General features: G+C 32.1%; 1 protein-coding gene across 1 annotated transcript in view; it reads right to left on the bottom strand.

The window, feature by feature from the left end:
• Window positions 1–27,499, bottom strand: part of LOC123706161 (toll-like receptor 6) — a 135,053-nt gene extending 107,554 nt beyond the window's left edge. Inside the window, exon 1 of the mRNA XM_045655329.1 lies at window positions 27,455–27,499. Coding sequence (XP_045511285.1) covers window positions 27,455–27,499 — 45 coding nt within the window. The remainder of the gene's footprint in view (window positions 1–27,454) is intronic.
• Window positions 27,500–27,769: the final 270 nt, after the last annotated feature.

Here is a 27,769-nt window from a genome sequence, read left to right as displayed (position 1 = left end):
TTGCCTTTTGTTGGCTGTCCGAATATTTTAGCTTATAATTTGCATTCATTTCGCTAACAAAGAGAGCGATTTGTATTGCTTTCTGTTACAGCGGCTTTTTGACGTCGTTCAGCGGCAGTCGTGACTGACCAACATAACTATTTCAACATCGGGTAGCTAAAAACGTAATAAATATTCCGTATTTATTGTAATCGATTTACAATCGACATTGAATCTATTTAGCTTCGAGGACTTAGCTGAAGGTAAAGATCTATAAGCTTAATAGCAAATGTTAGAGTCTATAAGGTTAAGAAGAAAAGATGGGGATTTTTATTAACCTTAATCAGTCTATATAGTGGCACATGTATACCTAGAAGGTACAGTAAGTCTATAATTTGTTAACAAGTTAAATTGAAATAATTAACCTCTGTATACCTAATCTATTAACATAGTCAATAAATTAGATAAACAAATTATAAGTATAATAAAGTTTGTTTATCAAAATTATACACCTATTTGCTTAATAATGTCTTGAAATAGTTTTCATATTAGCTTACTGCACTCCCCAAATACACATAAGTCATAAGAGTACAAACTACAAGATTTACATACCGAAATGCAATAAGCAATTATTATCCTCACACACACACACACACACACATACGCAGCAAGCGAAGACGACCGTCAAGAGCATTATAAACACCATCGTGCAATAACACCAATTCCGCACAGAATTATACTACATTGCACATATACGATATTTATGGTCCACTTTAATGCTCGATAAATTATGCACATCACTATTTAGTTGGTGGAAATATATTTGAGTGTTTCTTAGTTTAGTTCGTGAATAACAATTTTCCGGTAGTTATAAAATAGTTTTATGCGTTTTGTGGAAGCGTGTGTATTGTGAGGTTTTAACTTTTCTATTGTTATTAAAGTTAAAATATGAGTGCTTCAGTAGTGTATCTGTTCAAAATGATTAATCAGAAACATCTTAGATTGCTCTACGTATCAATAGTAGTACCTACATGAACTCTACATAGACAGGTTTGACCTTTGTTTTTGAAATATATCTTTGCTTTAGTCCACAACGGGACAGAGACATTAAAAATAAGACTCAGAACTACATTATCTGAAAGAGACATAAATTAAAATGAAGGAATAAGCCACAGAACAATGTAAATATGTTATATGAATAAAATCGTAATTAACGAGCACCGCCGCGTGCAACAGCTAGTTAACCCTGAACAAACGATTGAACAGGTCAAAGAGTGAATATTAAGCAAAGAGAATGTAGAGCTATTTCATATTTCCGGAGCGTCCGTACCTGCGAAGATTTTAATAAAATAATATCCAGGCATATTGGGCGGGCGGCGGGCGGCGGGCGGCGTGGGCGGACCTCTTACTTTCGGTTATTATTCTTTTTTAATTTTTAATATTGTTTTAAATAACGGAATTTATTAATGTTTCACGATTGCGGAATTCTGTATATTGGATGCTGGACGTTTTGTATTTTTTTAATAGCATCCTAGGGTACTATTGTTTTATGAAATGAAAAAGTTCACGACTTTAAATGTTATATTTTTTGATAACTTCATTACCTATTCAAACAAAGTGAAATACAATGTGATATATTAGGAAGGAATATGGCGTATGTTATCTAGTCTGTATTGATTAATATTAACTAGAATATACTAAAATTGTGTGATAAACTCGTTTTGAAATAAACTCTAGTGTACCGTAAATATGTCAAGTTCTAACAGACACAGCAAACGTAAATATCACATTAAACACATTTGTATTAAAAACTTACAAGTCATATTCCGTGTGAATAATAGTCCCAAATGTTTCGGGGACTACACAAATTCGTCCTCATTCCGTACAAAACTGCCCCAATGCGGGAGAATCCATACATTCGTCCTCATTCACTACAAAACTGTCTCAAATGCGTCGGGGACTCCACACATTCGTCCTCATTGCGATCAAAACTGCAAGATGCATAATCCCAGTTACACAACGAACGTGGCACGCCGCCAAACGTTATAAATGTTTGATTCGGTGCCACCGATTTGATTTCTCACTACTTTATTATTAAAGTGAACGCGATTTACAGTGCCTTTAGATTTTGGCAGTGATTGCACTTCGATGGATCGGGGTTTTATATTTTGGAAACAAGTTGTTGGAAGAATACATCATGATCTTTATTATCAATGTCGAGATTTTATTTTTTAAATTATTTAATGTTAACTCCAGGAAGCATGCGTTAAAATTAATAACTTAAGTACAAACTAATATCTAGGAATAGCTAACACCATGAAAAACAAAGCGCTGCAATGGCAAATAATTTTAAACTGTAAAATACTTACAAAAGATAAACATAATTATTAATTACTCATAAAAATACGTTCAAATTATTTTTAACTGTAAAATATAATAAAAATGTCGAATAAATTAAACCACTCGACATTTTCAGTATATAATTTGATACTGTAAAGAGTTTACAATATCTCAGTCATTTGATATTCCGCGATCTTGATGAAAATTCCCTTCGAGTGTCGTTGCTTTCTTTATTAAAATCAACGAACATTCGAGAACTCTTACTATTGTTTTACTTTATAACAAAAGATTTTGTTTTGCGAAATTATTTAACAGCTTCTTTCATTTTTGTTACATTTATTTTCCATTAACTTACATTACAGTATACATGATTTTATTTTTCCGTATCGTGGAAATTACTCGAGCTTAACTTAAATGAAGGAAGTCTCAAAAGGAACTCTATTAGTTTGAAACAGTAAACACGAGATATACTTTTATATGAAAACGATAATTTCAAAGCTATTTTCAATTAAATTGAAAGAATACAAAGAAACCTCAATTAAAAATGTAATAATTAAAAGCAATTGGTGACTTTATCGCTTAAAATTAGTAAATGATTTTTAAAGGCAACATTTTAAAATATGATAAATATTTTCGTCTCTCTTTTTACTCTTAAAGAACTTTATAGGCCACAGTATATAAATGAATCTCAGAAGTAGGTCTAACCCTTGAGTAAGGTAAATACCTAAGAAAGTAACTTAAGCCCCGGAATAACCCACTTCTAACACTTTCGACAAAAAACTTTCTTTGAACAAAAGACTGAGAAAAATTCACCCAGTGTTGCGAAAATGTAAATCTTTTGTAAGACTTTTTCCAGCAACACTGGAGTACCCGCTAATGTAAATCTCGTAAAGCATTTATATAAACGAATAAACCCACATTACTTTTCTATATTCACGGACTTTTAAAGATACAAATGTAGGCAATAGTTACTTGCCTACGCTAACACGATGAATCTCTGCTCGAATAAATACTATATTATGTATCAATTTTCTAATATTATAAATGCGAAAGTTTGTGAGGATGTGTGTGTGTTTGTTACTCTTTCACTCAAATACTACTGAACTGATCAATGAAATTTAGCACGCATATAGAGGGTAACTTGGATTAACACATAGGATAGGTTTTATCACGGAAATCCCACGGGAACGGGAACTATGCGGGTTTTTCTTTGAAAACGCGTTAGAAGCCGCGGGCGGAAAACTAGTAAATAATAAATAACCAAATATTTCCAGTCGTTCCCAAGCTATGCCCATTTACCGTTTCCTTTTTATCTAACTCAATAAAAAAATTGTTCAGAGCAATATTACTTTATCTCAATACAGATCAAAATCATATAAAACATTATTAAAGCCAATTCCTATTCAAAGTTATAAAAATTGAGGAAATAACGAACTCGTTCATAAATACAATAAAAGTGACACAAAAGTGTTAAGTCATCAAATCTCGTAATAATTATGAGCTTCATTTACGATCCATAATAAGGTTTTATAGTCCTAGACCCAGCATTATCTGTTATATTATATTATATTGAATTGATACCTGACAAGAATATTAAGGTGGATGTTCCGACCGTCCCTCCATACATTTTTGATTACCTCTAAACACTTAACACAGACACTATTTCTTTAAAACTAATCATTTTATCACTTCTCTATAATGAAATGTGTGCGCGTTCGACCTTTTTAATCAATAATTTACAATATTTACTTAGAAAAACAACAGTAAAATACCGGAAAAATTTGACACTTCTACAGTAGTGTGCGTGACTTTTGCCAAGCGAAACACGACATAAAGCACGACATCTAGCGCATAGACTATATACTTATTACAGATCTAGCGCGTCAATGTCTAAACGAAAGGCGATGTTTAGACATAAGACGCGCTAGATGTCGTGCATTCGCGTTCGTTATCTTATACATAATGAGCATAATTCTAATAAATCAAAGTTCTATGTAAAAATTGAGTAATTTCATTTCCAATCGTTCAAAGAAAATAACAATAAAATAAAATAAAACTAATGACCTTAGAAACTATGTTTTTTTTTTGTAAACAATTTATTACTCATTATTGTTCGTCCGTCGTAGGTCTGTAAACTGTATTGTACACTGAAGGTAAATGGTACTGTAGGTACTTTAGTTCGGCGTCGTCGTCGGCTTGATATAAATTACATTCTTGATTTCATTGACACGCGCTATGATTTGCGCGCGGAATTTCTTGTGTTGTGAATTTTTTAATTGATTCAAATTGCAATGTTTCTCTAGTATGCATTTGAGACTATATTGTAAATTGTAATAATTGATCGTGGGTATAGTAATTAATTATTCTAATAACGCAATTAGTAATATATGTATTTTCGGTGGGATTCAAAACAAAAAATTGGCCCGTGATTTTTATGAAATTTCACCACATTGCAAATCACATCAATCATAGTTCATACACATGTATGACGAAAGTGATTAGTATTGTGGCTAACATTGACTCATCAGTTCATCACTGAAACCAGTGATAAATCAGTACCTATATCATATTGTGTTTGAATATTTTTAAACAATGATATAAGTATACAATTATTATAAATCGGTAAACTATCAAAGTAATCACAAACTTGCAAACATTGGTAAAATGTCCAGTAGTTTATGAGCCTATTCATTACAATCAAACAAACAAACAAAGTTTTCCTCTTTATAATATTAGTGTAGACAAACACTATGAATACGATCACGAATGCAAATTCGGGGATTTTCTAATTATTGCTAAATAATAATTGAATTCGTTTTGAAATACTCTATAATTTTTAGTGTATAAATAGACATTTATAATGTGGTGCTCATTTTTTTTGTACTGCTAACGCTATTGTAGGTACCTATTTTCGTTGTTTTATTTCAAGTGAACACGGCCATACAATTTTGTCACGAGCCGCCTATGATTGTAGGTACTTTTGTTAGGCTCCTTCGTCGTCCGCGTCGCGTCCGCGTCGGCTCGAAAGTTCTTGATTTCATTGTCACGCGCTATGATTTGCGCGCGGATTTTCTTGTGTTGTGAATTTATTTTTGTATTATTATTATTTTTTATTTTTTTTTTTATTTTATTGATTCAAATAAAATATTTCACTAGTATGCATTTGAGACTATATTGTATTATGTATAATTTATCGTAGGTATAGTTATTCTTATAACGCAGTTATATTTTCGGTGGGACAATTTGACCCGTGATTTTTCTGAAATATCACCACGTTGCAAATCACATCAATCATACACATAACACACGTATGACGAAAGTATAGTGGCTAACATTGACTCATCAGTTCATCACTGAAACCAGTGATAAATCAGTATATCATATTTTATTGTGTTTGAATATTTTTTAAACAACGATATATACAATATTATTATAAATCGGTAAACTACCAAAGTACTTCCGAATTTTCAGACAGACAAACAAGTAGTTTGAACACGCAGTTTTCTTATACTAGTAGCAAAAATCAAAACCATAATATTATGTTTACCTACTATATTTTACTAAAAGTCGAGTGCGTCGAAATCGTAAATAATAATATAATGTTTTTCACCTTCCTGGTTATTTTCCCATAGTAAATAGTGTTTTAGGTTTGTTGTTGTAGGTAGGAATAATAATAATTATTCTTACTTGTTGGTTATGAAATGTATATTGAAATAATTTACTTTTACAAATCATTAGTGATATTAGTTTTGAGTGAAAATGCTTGGATCAGCATAATATTATATGGTACTTCAAATACATGTTTTGATAAAAAAACAATAGTGTAATAAAATAAAACTGCGTTTTATTGTAATCAATGTTGACAGTTTTAAATTCCAAAATTATTGATCAATAAAATAGTTTACACCAACAAATATAACTTTTATTTTTATAACCATCGTTCATAATATAAACCGTAGCAGGTGGCGTTTTGAAGTTCTGTCTACTCATACAGAAAAATGGAAAACTTGTTTTTTTTGTAAACAATTTATTACTCATTATTGTTGTTTGGCTGTGTGTTTGGCAACTCGAAGCGTGGTCGTCCGTCGTAGGTACTTTTGTTCGGCGTCGCGTCGTCGCTCGTCCGCGTCGGCTTGATATAAAACATTCTTGATTTCATTGACACGCGCTATGATTTGTGCGCGGAATTTCTTGTGTTGTGAATTTATTTTTGTATGCTATGCATTTTAATTGAATCAAATTGCAATATTTCTCTAGTATGCATTTGAGACTATATTGTAATAATTGATCGTGGGTAGGTATAGTAATTAATTATTCTAATAACGCAATTATATTTTCGGTGGGATTCAAAACAAAAAATTGGCCCGTGATTTTTATGAAATTTCACCACATTGCAAATTATATATTATACAATTACAATTACAATTATTATAAATCGGTAAACTATCAAAGTAATCACAAACTTGCAAAATATGCTTTTCCGAATTTTCAGACAAACACACAATTTTATTAGTTTGTTTTAGCAAAGTAGGTACCTATACCTATACGCTTACGTCGCGCGTCGCGTCGCGTCGTCGAAAACGGTGCGCCCAGAAACAAACATACCTAGGTACCTAATTCAGTTACAATCCTTTTTTTGTTCCGTAATATATTGTATTCTAATACGATTTTTTTTATTCGTCGGCCAGTTCTACTAGGTATAAAAAGATAAAATTGAAATATAATTATTGTAGCGACAGCCATATGTTACTATGTTTTCGTAAATATGTTTTTCACCTTCCTGGTTATTTTCACATAATCTTATATATATATAAATGAATCGCAAAATGTGTTGGTAAGCGCATAACTCGAGAACGGCTGAACCGATTTCGATAATTCTTTTTTTATTATATTCCTTGAAGTACGAGGATGGTTCTTATGTAGAGAAAACGTAAACATGTACCACGGGCGAAGCCGGGGCGGACCGCTAGTCTAATATAAAAATGAATCGCAAAATGTGTTGGTAAGCGCATAACTCGAGAACGGCTGAACCGATTTCGATAATTCTTTTTTTATTATATTCCTTGAAGTACGAGGATGGTTCTTACTTCTTATGGAGAGAAAACGTAAACATGTACCACGGGCGAAGCCGGGGCGGACCGCTAGTAAATAATAAAATAATAAATAGTGTATTAGATTTGTTATTGTATCTTGTATACCTACGAATAATTATTCTTACGTCTTGTTGGGAAATGTTCAAATACCTACCTATTGAAATAATTTACTGTTACAAATCATTAGTGTTATTAGGTAGTTTTGAGTGAATAGGCATGGATCAGAAATTCAGAATATAATATGCTACTAACTACTCAAATACATACACGCCAAACTTGTTTTACATTCACGCCATCTAGAGTTCAATCTTTATCATTTTTGTATACGTCTGTGTGTGTAAACGACCCTGTATGCAATGACAGATGTTAAAACGCATGGTTTTACCGAATTGGGTGGATTTTAAGGCAATGATATGACATATTTAAATAAAATATAATATTCAGTAATCGCCATGACTATTCCTACGACCTTAATCTTTCCCAATTACGCAAAAACTCAAATAAACTAGAAATGTAGAATTCAGCGCCATCTAGCGGGACATTGGCTGGGAACAGATCGTAGCAATCACCTTAAAGTTAACTGGATTTAAAACCTGATTTAAACATTTTTAAATCGAAATCTTTTCTATTTGCAATTTATAGCAATATGTAGTATGAAATTCGTATACATTTATTTCACTGGTATTTGATAAGTTATATATTCGTATGTTTTAGATTACGAATATTATCATGTTAAGGTTTAGATGTTCTCATATTGAAAACAAAACACTATAATATGTAATATGTAAGGAGACACGATGCACAACTAGTGCAAAATAAAATGCAATAAGAATTCAAGTATTAATTTCGGAAACCGCACGGCGGCGGCAATAAATTAAAGTTCCTTGTTTTCCAGCGCGAAACTCTGAACTTAAGCAAATTATAAGTTAGGGGACATACGTCAAGCAGGAATTTGGAACTTAAAAGATATGGTTAGCTGCGAGACACCAGTTCAACATAAACTATCTAAGATCTCGGCTAACTCCGGCTAAACTCAGGCATAACTTAGTATTAAATTAGTTTTAATTTTAACTTTTGATTCTCGAGATTGGGAAGCTCACCCTCAGAGCGTGACGATCTACGTGACAATCTTCGTGACAAGATACTCGAAAGAATCTTGTTACAAACTCTTAATTACAAGTTAGTAGCTTGTCTGTAAAAATTTCATGTTTTACGTCAGATGCGAAAAGTTCGGCGACGTTCGGGATTCATTTTTGATGAAATGTTTTCATGGTGGGGTTTTTAAACTTTGTTGAGCACTAGACATTGAATGAATGCTCTATGAATAAATTAGCGAGTGTTGGTGTTAATAGTAATATATTATGTAATAAAATAAATTCAAGTTTTAAGTAGATTTTGTTCTTGTATATTTAGTTTTATAGCATTGAAATACTTTATTGAAATGAGAAATTAAGAAAAGAAAAAGATCGATCATAGGGCGGGATTCGAACACGCGTTTTTATTATACGCAAATTTTTTTACTACTCCAACGTACGTATATTATAGAAATGCTTTTATTATTGAATTTGTTGAAATATTGTATTTGTGGATCTTTCACACAAACTATTGAATCATGTTGGTTGAGATTTGGTATGCAGATAGATGACCTGGAGTAGTTTATACGCTATATATCCTAGATCCAAATTAGCTGGAGGCTAGCTAAAGTTGGTTTTAGTGTTCAGTGTATATATAGTATAAGACATAAGTTATAATTCGTAATTTATAGTATATAAGATCTAGGGCGACTTTTTGTTTCAAAATATTCTAATGAAGGTCATTAAAAATACACATATCGTAATTATAAACGAGAGAGAGTAGATTTAAAACGTCAATTTACAAAAAAAAAGAACAAATTAATTTAAAACCAAGAAATTTTGCAACAAAGCGGCCACAATCTCTGCCAGGCAAATTCAACTTATATTTGGACATGATAAACAACGAGCTTTAAATGATGTATTTATTCTTATGTCATGATATAAGTACTATAACAACTGATATATAAAAAAATAGTGTTGTAAAATGCATCGATATACACGCGCTATGTAGTCAATGTGGTGTCACGTCGTCACGTCGGGCTGGCGCGGGCGGGCCGGCGGGCTGGCGTGACGCCAAACAGGTACGGGGGTAATGAGCTGCCGTATCGCTTTCAACTTAATATGCTAATGTTATTATCAGTTTAAAATTGCATATTTGTATAGCTAGTAAGAATATGTGTTATGTTTTGTGTGGTGCATTGAAATGACTTAATTTCAGAAGGAAATTAATTAAATATTAAAGAGTTTAGTAGTTCTAAATTTAAAACTTTTATAAAAAATGTACTAGTTCAGAGAGCGTACTACAGTATTCAGGAATATATGGACGATAAAAACCCATGGATGGATGGAGGGTTGTCGCGTAAAAACCACAGGACAGTTCTTTGGCATATTATGATATATTATGTAGTTAGATGTCACATATTATGTAATATTGACATGATGTTAAAAGAGCAACTATGGAGTTTCTTGCCGATTCTTCTCCATAGATACTGCTTTCCGAATCGGTGGTAAATGTTAAAAATAATTATGTAATGACGATTCGAAAGTTCTACTAAATAGTAGTCTAATTGAATAAATGAAAAAAAAAAGGTTTTTGATTTAGATTTTGCATATTAGAACTCTGTTATTTTTCTACAAAACTAAAAACAGATATATCATTTTAAATATTTACATTTTCTGATTGGCTTCATATAATTACAGTACCTAATAAAATATTTTTTAGTTTGTTAAGAAATGTTTAGTTTATTCTGGATATCAAATTATAATGAATCATGAGTCAAAATTTTACAAGTAACGTATCATATTATAAACCCAGGCGAGTGAATTCAACCGTCAATCTAGTAAAACACAAAAAAGCATACTAATTCACTAGAATACTAGATAGTAGATATAAATAAACGCATGGCGGAGGCGCAGTAAAACCTAGTTATGTTTCAATCTCCATCTGACGTCGCTGAGATTTATTCTTCGGCAGGTTATTGTTTGTCCTGGATGCTGTGTTTTGTAGCTATCGTCAAATCATAGATAAGACTTTTGTGTGAATGTGTTGATGAAAATCGTGTTTTTCTATAGTATACGGTGATAATCATTATATAATGCTATGTATTTGGGACCAAATAACATTTTTTTTAACTTCAACGAAACAAAGAACAAGATGCGGATCTTAATTGCACAGTTAAAAATTATGTTGATAGCATTACATAAATTTATATGAGTCATTTCGAAATTAAACAAAATTTTGTAAAGTTACATACCTAACAAACGCATAACACCCGGTATTTTTGCGTCAAAGGTTAAAAATAAATAGATCTTAAGATACGAATTACGATAGATCGACTTAATTAAGACATCACACCATTTCACGAATCAAATATTCAACCTAAAAACGTCTTTAAAATCTGTTAAGAGAAACGGTTACAAAACACGAAACGTGTTCCAGAATCTGAATACAGTTTACGCCACAAAGGTGCGCTAAAAGCCTGGTTTTTCGAGGCGCAGTCCATTAGTCGCCAAACCTCACTTACACCATTTGAATCAATACCTTTCAGCTTCACTATTCATCTTTGAGATGCTGAAACGGAATCAGTTATGTATGCATATTTTTAACTGACTTTCAATAGTGTTGGACCAGTGAAGAATTTACATGTTTTTGAGAAGAGATAGCTTCATATTAATCTTATATAAAATTATGTTATTAAAAGGGTTGAGCAATTTAGATGAAGGAAAAAGGCCAATTCATGTAAAACATCCCCAATTGAAGCTATTAAATGTTTTGCGTTATTCACTTATGGAGTAACTAATTTTTAAACATTACTTACATTACTCCATCAATTCTTTAATGTTACATATTTTCTTATAACTTAATCTTAGCCAATAGAACTAACCCATAAGATTAGTTAATGAGCGTTTCTTAAACTGTATCAGGTGAAAATGTCTAGCAAAAAATTGAGCTAAGAATAAAAAGAACTCAATAACTTTAAATATAAACTTGTTTTAATACAAATAAAGAAACATAATATAGTTTTAACCCAATTGTATGTTGGAGTCGTAAAAGCGAATTAGTCAGAGTTGCCAAATTCGCTGACACAGTAATAGCATGGATATTTGTGTAGTTAGATATATTATCTAGTGTGAAATAAACTATGAGTTTTAGTTAATATAGCATTATTTATTTAACATTAAATAAAATAAAACATAGGATACGTTTTATCCCGGAAATTCCACGGGAACGGGAAGTATGCGGGTTTTTCTTTGAAAACGCGAGCGAGGCGCGGGTGGAAAGCTAGCATACTATAATTTATAAAGTCATGCTGTATGACTTTGTTTCAGTTAAATGCTAAACAGATGCAATTTACAAAATAGTCTTCAACTTCTACCTACATCAGTAAGTATACAGAAATATATTGTATGAATTTCTGACGTTAGGTTATTATAAAGGGCTTCCTAAGCAATAAAGCTCTCATCTTATGATATCATAAATATAATTTTGGAAGTTATTTTTATCGCCTTTTATACGTAACGTTTATGAAGACGGTATAATACTTATTGTCTATATTATATACGTGACGGGGCAATCTATTGATGTTATTTTTGTGTGGGTATTGTGATACTGGAATATTTTGACAAACTGAGATAATTATTAATGTGTACAGAGAATAGTTTTATTGCTTGTTAACTTAGTTTATTAATAATCCACTGTAGGCTTCGAAAACTTGGTACAAAATAGTGTTACTTCTTGACGGATTAAATAAATATTTTAAACACTTGACTTTTGATTATTTTTATTCGTAATCGTAAGAAATAAATTATTTAATTATTTAATGTTGCAATATAAAATTATGGTTGCAAAACGATGTACGTAGGTGTGTATCAAATGTTTTATATTATTAACTAGTTATACGCGTAAGATATTTTCTCTTAAAGCCACAATTTAGTGAACCCTTCAACCTTGGCACCTTGCTAGACACCAGACGCCATCATTTGGTCAATCGTAGTTAAAACGTGATGACCATAAAGAAAAGGAAATTGTTGTGAATTTGTGAAGCCAATCAGCAGACTGCCGGAGCCAAGATGTGGTTTTTCGACGCCATTTTTCCGTTTCTGTCACATGGGCCAGGGAATACGCGATATTTCTAACTATTTTTAACATGAAACTAATATAAATGCAAAATTTTATGTGGGCGATGCAATCAAACTACTGTAGTGGTTTTAACTGGATCGATGACTTTGTAAGGGTTATAAATAAACTGCGAATGAAGTTGGAAAATTAGTTGGAAGTAGGTATATCCAACGACGATCAACGCCCTAATTAAATTCATATTACAAATAAACTGCCTGGAAGATATTGATGGTTTATAAACCAAGTTCTTGGTGCGTAAAAAGCTTTTGTTTCATATTAATTTTTGCACAATCGAAATAACAAGATCTTAAACCAAGACATGTACATGTAGTAGGCTTTTCTTATATAGTTAGTATTTCGCATTGGGTCTAGATTCGCCTATTGTCTGCGTAAACGGTACAATTTTGGCGACAAAGGAATTGTCGTGAAGTAGTCATCATTGAGATATATGTTTTGGGATACGTATTTTTCTTTAATTCTTTGGGTTTATTTTAGTACGGAAAAATGTAAGAACATAATTTATTCATAACTTTCATCACATTATATCTTAGTAAAACGGTACTAGACAACCTTAAAAAAATGAAGATGAGACGAACATACAAATTTATACTTGAGGATGATTACCGAACCTATTGGGCATTGGCCTCATTTGCCCCTTGTCACTAGCCAAGTACGGGTCGGTGGGTACTAAATTACTGACAGCTAATTGTGTATGATTGTCCATTACTGTACATTACACACATACAGATGGAGCGAATTAATTATAATGTCCTGAGATTGATAATTGATTAATGTGTTGTATAAGGGATAATCCTTCGATAGATGCAATTATTAAACTAATCTTTGCGTATTAACTTATATAAATTTTGTACATAGAGAAGGTACAATTAAGATTTTATTAAACATAATATGAAAGAAGAAAGAAAATACGCTAAAAATTAATTAATAAATTATATTTTGTTCTATTACGTAATTTATTGTAAAAGTTGCAGTTACAGATAATGTTTTTATTTATTAGTATGGCGAAATATACTTTTTAAATTTATATTGGTAATATCACTATTTAAACATATCCAAGTGTCCAAGTGACTCTATAAATGCGAAACGTTTGAAAAGTATGACATTACTTTATTAGGTATAGGTACTAATCTACTAATATTCGAACTTGTTTTAAAAAAAATAAAAATTTAAATTTTACAGTTAAATGGTCGCCAAGTTCGTAGCCGTGCCGTCGCTGTCTGTTGCACGTAGACTCTAGACATACGAAGAAATTCCGCCGGCTTTGTTTCCCAAATTGAAGCACTTATTTCGTTCACTGCAAGATTTGCTTTATCTAAAAGACGGTTATTTATTCGCTAAAAGTATTCCAATTTATATTCTTCGAGAGAATTTCAGGTTGTGCTTTTGAAATGCTGTTGTGATAAACGATTAATATTGAAGTAATGTTTTAGGTTTATGTTTAGCTAAATTCGATTTTGGGTTAAATTTTAAAAATTAGTATTTGACTCTCGAATTTGATATTTTTGGTTTTATGGCATTCAATGCTTTATAAATATAAATTTATTAAGAGTAAAATAAAAAAAAATACTCTCATATATTGTTTGTAGCTACTGATTAGAAGAAAGTAGGTAGATGATTTTAACTATATAAAATTTAATAAAATTGAAAACTAAATAATAGTAGATACAATTTTCAACTGTTATTAAAGCAATAGTAACTCATACAGATGATAAATTATCTTCATAACTTCTTTTCGCAATAATAGGTGCATCAAAACTTATATCAGCGCACAGAAATCTAGCAAAATCAATCAAACTGCGTTCAAAGGTTAAAGGTTAGGAACGAGAGATTTCAGTCACTAAAAATAACAATAATATACTATGAACCTGCGTCACTTCCAAGATAAGATATCATAAAATTAAGTCTGGTTGATATAATTTGGTAAGCAACGGCAAAACGGGCTGTTGCCTCGAGCCAACCTCGAGCCTAACAAGAAAATATTTTATGAAGCTCTAAAAGCGGTGAATTTTTGTGTTTCATTTCGGAGCAAGTTTAGCGGCGCTTGTACCGATACATACCGTGAGCTATAACCGTATCTTAACCCCTCAAGGAGCCTCGTTACAATTTTATCGCGGGACCGGCAGCATAACGCAAGCCCATACCTTTATTAAAGGTTTCCACCGCCCTTTTTTAAGGATAAAATATTTTATAGATTTTTAAGGTGCTACGTCATTGCTAATCTTTGTGACCGGAATTTTGGATGTCGCTATGTTGACAAATATATGAGCGTAAACGGTTTGGATGTGTGTGTTATAGGAAGTAGAAAATGTGTTTCTTTAATATGAGAATACTTCTTATCTGGAGCCGTTCGTCGTGGTGTAGAACATGCCTAATTTATTGTTTGTAACAAAAAATTGTTTAAGTTTGATACACAATTCAACCAAAAAACAAATACCTAGTCCTAAAATTGAAATCACAATTCTTTTTAACGACGAAGTTTAGAGACTTTCTATCAAATCAGAGATTTAATCGGATTGAAATCGCGTTTTAAAACCGGTTTTATCCGAATAGTTACATCGCAGTGCAGGGACGGTCGCGTGTGACCCATTTGCGCCCAGTTATAGGTAATTTCCTCCGTTTGATTAAACCCACTTGTCGGCTGGATCGATTTGCATTAGCTCTGCTTCTATTAATAATATTATATTGACCTTATTTTTATTACATGGCGGAACGATGGTATGAGGAAGTGCTTTTTATAAGCTTCGACTACATATTTTTCGTTATATATTTTTAATTTAGCTTTACCAAGATAGCTTCTATAATTATTTATCTCTTATTTCCTCACAAACAAAATGTTACAATTTGGGCAAATTGGAATAAATGTTAAAATCATCGATTATGTTTTAACCAAGTTTTCTGGTCACAGTATCATTTCCTATACTTATCAATAAAAATGCGTAGGTACTTATTTATTTCCAATTTTTTTATCTGGTTAATTTTAAACGCACGTGACATCAAGTCTCAATCAAATGAATCATTTATATGTATCAGTAGAACTAAGATAAAAGGCAGACGTATCTATCGATGACGCAACCCGAAGGCTGTTCCCGCCCACCAGGGTACCAGGGCAGTGGGCGAACTGGTATCCTTGCGACCTTGCTAACATCAAGTACTGTTTGGGTAATTGAAATTTATGATGGCCAATGTTTTTGTAGGGCACGTGAACTTTTAGCTCGACTATTTTATACTTTTTCTTGTATTTGTTTTATCTTATAAGTTAAGAATAAAAGCGTAATATCAGAAAATTTTATAGTGTTTTTAGTTTTTCCAAAAAAACTACTGGATTTATTTGTCCGAAATTTGCTATTCAGTTACTATATAGAATAGCAAATAGGTTACTTATCTCGGCAGCAATATTAATTATATTCCCAGAGCGTCTTGAATAAAGTCTTAATACAAGAAAGATTACGTAAGAATCCTAGCTCCCAGAATGCACTTAGGCATTAATGGGAAAAGCAATTTCATTATAGATAAGGAGGAATAATTAAAATCGATATCTGAGAAGCAGGATTTATAGTCGTACTCATTCGATACATCGAATTAATGGTCCATAGAATTCCAGTTATCTCATTATTGGTGAATAATTCGAGATAACATCGAGTGCGGTTATCGATTCAATAATCGATAATGTGTTATTAACCTCAGATCTGTTATACGGCGCTGGATGTTAATAATAGCTTCATTTGGTTATGTACTGCTTGCGTCTGATAGCCAATTGGAGTAAAAACTAGCAAAGTGGAATGCCAAAGGTTAAACATTTTGCAGTGGAAAAAAGTAGATATCATTTAGCTGATGATATGTTTAATATTACTATTGTTTAACATACGTCCTATGCTGTGTGATTTTATGTTTAATAAATAAAAATATGTACTAAGAAATTTAATGTTAAAAATTAATAAATATGTTATTCATACAGATGTTTCTGTCAGACCGATCACACTCGCTCGCGTGTTCAACGATGCAACGCAACGTTAAAATGAATAAAATCAACTTAAAATAATAAATTAAATCCGTTTACGTCCAAGCTCTAACCACACACACACACACACATAAAATACTATTCCAAAGGATACTATAGCAATAAGCAGTGAATAGTCGAATAAATCGAAATGAAAATGGCCAAGCACAGACGCCGCACACATAACCACTAGCAAAAACCGTATCAATATCGCATAATCTTAATTCGTTAAGACAAAAAGTCAGTAAATACTGAATAGTATCGATCAGTAATTACTGATAATTCTCAGCAATTACTAGTAATTGCGGCGGCGCCTTACACGGCTTTGTTTATGTTTTGAGATCGCAGTTTAACCTTTATTGGATTTAAATTTATGCGAATTCTTTTCGCTCTTATTGTAGTATAGCGGGATCTAGTTTCTTGTGTATGGGGGTGTATTTTATGTCTCTAAAAGTGAAGTCCCATGTCCCCTAGTGGGGTAGGGGGCAGATGCATTATACATCTGTTTCACTGATCGATTTTCTTTAGGGACAAGTAGGTGATCAGCTTTCTGTGTCCTACCAGACCGAGACATTTTTTTTCTTCGTCTCTACCAGGAATCGAACCAAGGACCCCAAGGAACCAAGGAAGGTGCTACGCTCACGCGTCAACCACTGTACCAAGGAGGCGGTCATTTATGTCTCTAAGTGAAATCAAATTACGACGGGATAATAATATAATGAATTATTCGCGTTTAAAATACGTTAAATTTTTCATTTACCTATGTGTATAAATGGATAATAATCGCGTAAAATCAAACCCAAAAGGTACTAAACACATTTTGATGGTGAGTCTACTCGTGATGTCTCTACAAACTGTCTTATGTAAAACTCTACAAAAGTTAATCCCACTTCGTCCAATATATTAGCTATGCCTATCTGTATCCATTTACATATGATCAATAATAAAACAGAATATTTATTCCACATCACGGAATCCATATGGCAGATAGCAGAAACAAAGTACAGTTTTGACTTTCAAATGAACTTCGTGTAATATTAAGTAAGGGCGCGGGCACACAGTAATTCCGTCGGAATGCGCGGGCGCAGCGTGAAAGGTCGAGTGTGCACTGCACTTTATGTTATGGAAAATGGCATCTAGAGAGAGAATGTAGCGGGTATTGCTCTGACTTTTGCGAGGAAGAAAGATACTGTATATGTATTTCGCATAATATGTTATTTATTTACAGTTGATTATTTTTTATATTATTTTCTTGATAAGTAAGTTGTTTCCTTATTAATAGATTTACAAAATAAATTGAGTCTAGATGGTAATTTTTTTTTTATATTCATACTTCTTTTATGTAGATAATACAATTGGACAGACATGATTGTTGGTAAGATTGTTGGAATTTAACAATTTCTTAGAGAAGAAAGTTCTCTTTTCTGCAGAAGCTGCATTCCGAGCGGGTGGTAAATAAAAAAATAATTAATTTTAACGAATATTATAATCTTCTGAAAGAGATGTTTGAGTATGAACTCTAAAATACATGCAATGGTAGCATTGCACCACCTTTATAATATACCTGGTCTAACTAACAGTCTATTTACCTACAGTAACACTATTTCTCAATTGTATTTATTTGACATAGATACAGGTGAATAATTTTCTACTTCCTAATCCTAAAAACAAAAGCCGCGTGCACTCATACCTCAGACCATAAACACAGGTACATACGCAGGTGCATTCAATCCGGTCCCGAGCGCCGAAGCCTTTGTGCGGATTCTAAACTTTCTCACGATTTCATGTTTTAATGACTTAGGAAGCTTATGATTGTATAATGTAATAAAACTAGCGATAAACGGCGGGTCTGCTCGCGTGTGGAAGTTATCGGTGACAATAGTAGCAAACATACATTTTATTGTAGAAGATTAGACATGGTTCTTCTTGAAGGTCTCATGTTATAGCAATACTAGAAAGATTTGTAATTCATTTATCCGTTTTGGTGTGTAAATGTATTTAGATTTATAATATTAGCTAATAAGCATTTTAGATTAGATTTTCACTCGGTTTTGTCAGAGTTTGATTGTGCTGAATTTGCGATCTTTCAGTATTAATTAATTTTTATATGTTGGTCTTTATGGATTTTATTAAGTTCCTTTTATTATTCAAACTCAAACTCAAACTCAAACTCAAACATTCATTTATTCAATTAGACTACTATTTAGTAGCACTTTCGAATCGTCATTACATAAGTATTTTAACATTTACCACCGATTCGGAAAGCAGTATCTATGGAGAAGAATCGGCAAGAAACTCCATAGTTGCTCTTTTAAAATCATGTCAATATTACATAATATGTAACTTATATCTAACTTATACATAATATATCATAATATGCCAAAGAACTGTCCTGTGGCTTTTACGCGACAACCCTCCATGGGTCTTTATCGTCCATATATTCCTGAATACTGTAGTACGCTCTCTGAACTAGTACACCTTTTATATAAGTTTTAAATTTAGAACTACTAAACTCTTTAATATTGAGAGGAATTCTATTGTATAAGCGTATACCTTGACCCATAAATGAATTTTTAACTTTAGCTAATCGGAAAAACGGCATTTCAATTCTATTCCTGTTCCTTGTGCCATAATCGTGTCTATCTCCTACTCTTGTGTGTAAGTCGGCGTTTTTGTGAACATGCAAAATATTATTAAATATATACTGTGATGGTACAGTAAGGATACCAGTATTCTTAAAATGATCTCTTAATGAGTCCCGAGCACGCAAATTATATATAGAGCGAATGGCTCTTTTCTGTAAGATAAATATAGTTTCTATATCTGCAGCCTTGCCCCACAGTAGAATTCCATAGGACATAATGCTATGAAAGTAGCTGAAATAAACCAATCTAGCCGTATCTTCATCGGTGAGATGCCTTATTTTTCGGACTGCATATGCAGCTGAACTGAGCTTACCTGCAGCGGTGTTGACATGGGCTCCCCACTGTAGTTTCTCGTCCAATGTTAACCCTAGAAATACAGTAGACTCAGTAGGATGCAATACCTCCCCGTTCAAGGTAATATCTCTGTTCAACTTTTTTACATTAGGAAGTAAAAATTCAACACAAGTGGTTTTTTTGGCATTTAATAATAAATTATTGGCAGTAAACCATTCAGATATGTGTGAAAGAGCACTGTTCACTTCGTCAACATTTGGGTCATGCCTATCCACATTAAAAATTAATGAGGTATCATCTGCAAACAGAACTATTTCACACCTATCCTGCAAATAATAGGGAAGATCATTGATATATACCAAGAACAAGAAGGGACCTAAAATGGACCCCTGTGGAACACCAATGTTAATTGACGCACCGCTAGAACGTTCTCCATTAACAACTACAGTCTGTATCCTATCATGCAGGTATGACGCTATGAGGTTCTGGGCTTTTCCTGTAATTCCATAGTGATTAAGTTTACGTAACAAAGTACAATGTTCAACGCAGTCAAATGCCTTGGAGAGGTCACAAAATATCCCCAGAGCATTTTTTGAGTTTTCCCATGCTTTATAAATATGTGTTAGAAGTGCAACTCCAGCATCTGTGGTTGAGCGCCCCTTTGTGAAACCAAACTGTTTGGTGTGCAGTAAATTATTAGATGCAAAATGACTACTCAATTGGTTTAATATTAACTTCTCGAATACCTTACTTAATGTTGGTAAAATAGAGATAGGTCTATAATTGTTACAGTCTTCTTGATCGCCTTTCTTAAATAGAGGTATAACTTTACTAAGCTTTAGTAAATTAGGAAATGTACCATAGTCACAACACTTATTAAATATGAAAGCTAAATTTTTCGCAATATTTTCTATTATATTATTAACTAAATTTACGGACATTCCCCAAAGATCACAAGTATTTTTTAGATTAAGCGTCTTAAAGGCAGTAACAATATCACTAGCAGTTACGTGTCGTAATTCAAATAATGTACTGCACCCCGCAACATGGTCTCTCAAAAAGGTTTCTGCAAGTGCTGAAGACGAATTTAAACTATTAGTAATAGTAGCAGGGACACTACTGAAGAATTCTTCAAAAGCAAGCGCAACATCAGCACTTTTGTCAATAACCCTGTCATTATTTACAAGTTTTATGGTATTACTTGATTTGCTTTTACCCATTTCACCATTAATAATAGACCAAACTGTTTTAACTTTATTATCAGAGTCGCGTATTTTTTCTTTGATATACAAACGCTTTGCAGTAAAACAAACTTTTTTAAAAATTTTTGAGTAATTTCTAACATAACTAAGAAAAGATGGGTCTTTATTATATTGCTTCATACCATATAATTCATAAAGAATGTTCCTGCACCTATGTATACTAGCTGTCGCCCATTTACTAAATGGTAAATCCTTGGTAATATTTAAAGATTTAACTTTAAATATTTTTTCAAATTCATTATGTACTAAATTAAAAAGATTTTTAAACATTTCACAAGGACTATTAGGAAAGGATTGATCATTTAGTACGGGCAGGTTTTTATTAATATTATTCTTAAATTTATTAATGCCTTTTTTAGTTATAGGCCTAACATTAATCCTTTTAAATGTAGGTATGCAATCCCATTCAAAAACTACTTTCTGGCCACAGTGATCCGAAGTCAATGTATTGAGAATATTTTTCTCTAAACAGATGCAGTCACAGTATATATTATCAATACAGGTTGCAGAAGTAGGTGTAATTCGTGTGGGTTCGTTAAAAAGTTTATATAGATTAAATGACTGAAATAAATTAACAATTCGTGTAGCCGTTTGTGTTTGTAAAAGTAAATCAATATTAAAATCACCACATACTATAACTTTTTTTTTACTCCTGCTTAGACGCTTTAATATTTCTTCCATGACTTTCTCAAACATATTATAGTCACTGGAAGGGGGTCTATAAACGCAAACAATAATATAACGCTCCAGCTCCACACAGGACAGTTCAATGGTCCGTTCTACAGAAAGACTAACAATGTCAGTTCGTTCTTTACATTTTACACTATCATGTACAAAAATAACAGAACCTCCGTGAATAGCCTGCGTCCTAAAGTATATACTCTTTAATTTGTAATTTTCAATATTTACTAACGACTGACATTGTTTAAGCCAATGTTCTGTTACACAAAATATTTTAATATTGTTATCATTTAGAAACAATTCTATTTCTAACAATTTGCTAGCCAAGCCTTGAATATTTTGATGCACTATGGTAAAAGACTGCTTAGCTGTTGTCTTATATACTAGTTTAAATCTAGCTTAGGGCTAGATTGACTGTCAACACTTAACCTAGGTTGATGTATATTATAATAACTACTACATAAAATTGTAGTAGATTGATGGTCTGATACCGAACATGTACCAGACTGGTTAATATTATATGCTATTAACATAGCAAGTTCTCGCTTATATCTAGTTGGCAGATACACTGTATTCTTTGTCAAAGTAAAAGATTTAATACATAAGTTAATGTCAAAGTAAATAAATGCATCACGATGATGATTTGTTAGGTTATACAATTTTAAATTCATATTATGAATTAATCTATTTTGTTCTTGTGTTAAACCAGGTAGGTATGGCAATGTACACAACATAAATTTACATTTAGTCCTACTACTAATATCTAACATTTTTTTAAATCCTACATCAATATCCTTATTATTTATATTTAAACTGTCCCCATATAATATAATTACAATATTATTCTTATTAAAGCTGAAATGATCCAGTGATTTGATTATATATTTAAATGAACTGTTAGGAGTACAAACATTAGTAACTATAAGCCCTAAATTGTTAAGCATAGCGCCAAATCCCTGACCAATATTATCTGACAACACAATCAATTCCTGCTTTGAAAGGTGTTTAGTATTACTGGTTGAATTTGTGGTATTGGGTTTACCACTATGTATGTCTGTGTAGTCAGACTTATGGGGCGACGGTTGCTCATTGTCACTGTTTGAACACTGACATACATATTTATTGGTCAGAGACTCAAAACGATCCATATTCTCATTGCTCAACTTAATAAGGTGATCTGCCTGTTGTATATGCTCGTTAATTTGCATTTGGGCAGAAGAATATTTCTGGTTCACATCATTTAACATTTGACTTAAGGAGTCTATCTTCTCCTTAAGTTCAGTTGTTTCTACATCATACAAGATTTTATAATAATCTAGATCCCTTTGATATTTATCTAATTCCTGATGCAGGTTTTTGTTGGCTTTCTCTAATTGAACTACATTTTTTGAAGAACTCTTTCTTACAATTGATTGCGTACGCTTGATGAACTTACTTAATCTAAGATATTTTTTTAACTTGTTATGCGAAGAGAAATTGATCTTTTTAAAGTTTACAGAACCACTTAACTGTCCACATTCAACAAATTCATCATGAAGACTACTTGGTGTGTTGCATTGCCGCTTGGGATTGTTCTCTTCCACTTCCATTAAGCTACATTCCAACTCCGCAATACGGCTGAGAGCCTTTTCATGGTGACTAGAGCACTGCTGGTAGCTGTCCACAATGTCTTGCAGGGCTTTGCACTTGTCTTCACTATTAATATATTTCATATGTAGTTCAGCTAGCTCGGCTTTTAGAAGAGAGTTCTTGTTTATAATTTCTTGAATCTCTAATTCACTTTCATCCCGCTCTTGTATGAGTTTTTCACATAAAGATTGTGAAGCTTTTGTTCTAAATGCCTGTCACTGATGCGACAACGTAGGCTAACGTTTAGAGAATTTAATAAACATAATACTGTAAATAACTAGTATATATCTACATAATTGAGTATTATAACAAATTAGTTAATCTCGGCTTAATTAATTAGTATTGATGGTTTTCTTGGCTAATAGCCTTAATAGGTCTTCCCAAGGATTGCTATTATATAATAACTATCACCTTATATAATAGTCGAATAGTTAAACATTTGATTGGATTTCCATTCAATATTTTGTTCAAATTATAATAAAAATTTAGTTTTCAACTTAGTCTTAATCAAGTTCGAGTAGAATAAATCTGAAGAGTTTCTTTGTTTGAACGCGCTAATATTGAAAATTTCTTTTAGTGTTAGCTCATTTATTAAGAAGGGCTATAGGCTATATATCATCACACTAATACTATATATATATAATAGGAGTGGAGCAATGCGGGTAAAACCGCGGCGCACAGCTAGTAAGCAATATACAGACACATTTGTAACTAAAACCACAGATTACTAAAACTAGCTACAAATCCATTTTGATATACGTGTAAATTTATTATGTAAGTGAAGACTAGTAAAAGATGTAAACGATTTACAAACTGGTTATTGTCCAGATATATCACGTTACCGTTAAGAGCATACAAAATAATCTCGTCTTGTTACATGTAGGTATATCCTACTTAATATTATAAATGCGAAAGTTTGTGAGCATGTGTGTGTGTGTGTTTGTTACTCTTTCACGCAAATACTACTGAACAGATTACAATAAAATTTAGCACACATATAGAGGGTAACATGGTTTAACACATAGGATATTAATTCATCCCGGAAATCCCACGGGAACGGGAACTATGCGGGTTTTTCTTTCAAAACGCGGGCGAAGCCGCGGGCGGAAAGCTAGTAACTATATAATACGATGCTGTTGGCATATCACAAATACAAAGTTGTGGACAAACAACGCGGTTCGGCTTCCAAGTTACGACTAAGTTACCAACTTGATACCAATGCTTGCGATCGATTCACAACTTAAATATTTCTAAAATGTTTTGCGCTGGCTTGTCGAGAATTTGTTGCGATTGCTTTGTGATACGGTAATGGTTTGGTATATACGTTATTTTATATTCTTGTAAAGTTTTATTTAAGTGTGTTTATATTATAATTTTGTTGTGTGATACATGCGTATCCTTGTGTATTAGGGCTTTTTAGATTAAGGAGTAGTTATTGTTAAAATTATATTATAGGTAGGCAGGTACTTAACGTACAATTATAATCATGACTCCTTAATGAAAAAGTTCATTGGAAATTCATGATAGATCGAGCAAATTCACATTTAAGAATCCAAGTCCTATTAAGTAATTGCACAATGCAAAAAACTGAAATTTCAATCAACTTAATATGAATTACGTTGCATACAAGACAATACCCATTCAGGTTGATTGGACAACCGGTAAAAGGTTAACCATTGAACCTGACCCACCTGCGCTGTGACGTCACTCGCTGCGTACTGAATTTGTAAGCAAAAAGTTAATATTCCATGAGCTGCGCGCGCGCAACGCTGAACGAATATTTACGATTGGTATGCGCTTTATGTGTTAAAAGAAATGTCTTGTTGTGTTTTAATTGCGAGGCATTCAATTGTTTTTGTTGAACTGACTTCGAATGAAGTTCTTCCACTGTATGTACGGTCTGTTTTATGTAATACTTGTTGTTTGTATATGGGGTGTTTAATCAACATTCTTTATTATTCCTTACAAAAGAAATCGTTTCTTTTGGAAAGAATCGGAAATAAAAGTATAACGAGTTTCTTGATTGATGCTGTTTCAAGTGAGATAAATAAGTGAGATTTAAATTCCACGTCCTAAAAACTTTCCGTAATTATTATAAATCATTTTATAATAAAGTGGCCTTCACAAAATTGGGACATGTCGGAGGGAAGCTGCAAAAGCGTACATTTTACATAATAACCATCATTAGCTGGTAAAATGAAGCTGGCGGAATGAGTAGTGTCGCAGTAACCATCACCAGGCAGTAAGCGTTAGAGGGAACCGGGTCGAGAGGGCACTCACAAAGCCAATTCACTCTTTAACTTATTTAATACCGTACACGTGACCTAATTTCATTTATTTTATCGCTCTGCAACGTAGTTAATTAGCCTCCGTGAAAATACATTATTTTTTGTTTTCGTAATATTTTTTCTTTTCATTTTTAACGATTTTAATTACTCGTGAATGATACAAAGCGCTGCAAATTGCTTGGCTATAACAATTTTTAATATTTTGACCTGGATTGGAGTCGGTATTATCTTGATTCATGTAAACTTTAATTAGCACCTTTCAATCGTTATTTCTGTTAATTTTTCTCCATTAAGAGGAAGTCTATACAAGTAAAATTGTTTTTTTAATGAAATAACAAATTCATTGAAAAATCTCAATCTAGTTAGGTTCTATAGCTATTTTTTCCAGCGACTTCGCTCGAGTGAATGTCAAATGTATATTTGCATTATATGAAAAAGTAATATAAAATTCACATTATTTTTTTCTTTTAAATATACAATGATTTATATTTAAACCAGCAATGTTTGGTAAATGGCAGCTTACTAACATACATATGAAAAACAATGTGCATCAGCTAGTCATGATGTTGTTGATAAATAAAACATTAATCAATTCATATATAATGTAATTTACAATTCTAAACGTAATTACAATCGAAATACGGAAAACGTGTCTAATGACGTCACCATCAGGTTGGTACGTGTGACGCAACCTCCTCAGATCCGCATTATATAGGGTAATGTTATTAGCAAGTTATCAAATGAATAGAAGATACCCGCGACCCAATTTCTCAAATAAACTCGATTATGGCAACGGATGTGAGAATTAGTGACTAATCGTAGATTGGTGATTAGATCTGCTGATGTAGGTGCTAATAATTTGTAACGGTTTTGAGTTTTTTGTGGTGAAAATATAATGCGTGGGTGGATAGAATGAGATGCTAGGAGGAATTGGTCCTACTGTAAAATTGTAATATATTTATTCACTAGTTTTAATGTGAAAATAAACATTACATTTTAGAATTTCCGATTTTTTTCCTTTTGATTGTTTTAGTTAGCTAGGAACACATTAGAAATTTAATGAAATTATTGCCTTCAATTGTAGGTCCCTATTTGAAAATATTTTTAGCATTTTTTTGGGTTCCGTAAAACTGTCTAATTCTCCTTTTGAAATTTTGATATACAACTATGATATATATAACGGTTAACATTAAAAAGTATGACATAAGTCACATAAGTGTTATCTGTGTTTTTTTTAAGACGCATTTTTTACTTTAAATATGTAGAACACTTTATTAATAGCAATATTAATAATATTTCTTTTCTTTTAGTGGTGGTAACTTATATGTCCCCGTTTTACGTTTAATAAATGCATGCATGTTGTAGTTTATGATGTAAAAATAATAAAAAAACACCAATACAAATTAAAGGCGGCACACACAAAAACTGTTATTACACTTCGTGCGTGGACCGACTCGGTCTTGGCAGTTTTATAACCGATCCATGTAAAATATCATAAATATTTTAAAGGAGTCGATAAATATTGGAAAGGTCAAGGCAATTATATAAATGGTAGATATTTTACCATTTAGTACGCTTGTTGAAATGAGAAATGAAAAGAAAGGAATTGAAAGAAAGTACGTAGGTGTGGATTGCTTTGGGTATAATTTGTGAGTTTAACACGAGTCACTGTGGAAAATATGTGAAATAATATGATAGTAGTTGATACATATATCAATGTTAATAATTATTGTAATTTTATATTAAAGAAACTTGAAAGTGCATTAGGTATATTATAAAGAAATTACACGTATTAAAGCTACTTTTTTCCTAAAACAATTGGTTTTCTAAATTAATTTCATTTAAATAAATTCACACTCGATTTAAATATGAATACCATAAGGTTAACTCTCTAGCTTGAGTAGTTATATTTCACAAATTTAAAGGTGGTGTTGTGTGTTACTTCGTTTTAGGTTACATTCAAAACGTGACATTAATAATTGTAAAAACATTCTTTAACTTTAAGTAAGACAAAAAAAATGTATGAACTTACGTTACATATCTGAGGATCGTGGTTTATATAACTGCAAAGCGCCATTGATCTGAAACAAAAACAATTATTTATTAATAATTATAAACAAGTAAGTTATTTCTTTAAATGAAAGGGCAATATTAACGTTTTAATATTTTGTTCAACTGGGTCATCTCTAGGATTTCAATAGATAGGTATAAATGGTAATGTTACAGCAAATTAGGTTAAAGATAGCGCTGTCTAAACTCTAAATATTTATCTAAAATTGTGGAAGTTTTTCATTCAGGTTTGAGTTTATATCTCGTAAAATTTACAATAACTTCGCTCGTTTGATTG

The sequence above is a fragment of the Colias croceus genome, chromosome 3, assembly GCF_905220415.1.
Source record: "Colias croceus chromosome 3, ilColCroc2.1".
In the NCBI taxonomy this organism is placed as follows: Eukaryota; Metazoa; Arthropoda; class Insecta; order Lepidoptera; family Pieridae; genus Colias; species Colias croceus.
This window is presented reverse-complemented; position numbering and strand designations above follow the sequence as displayed.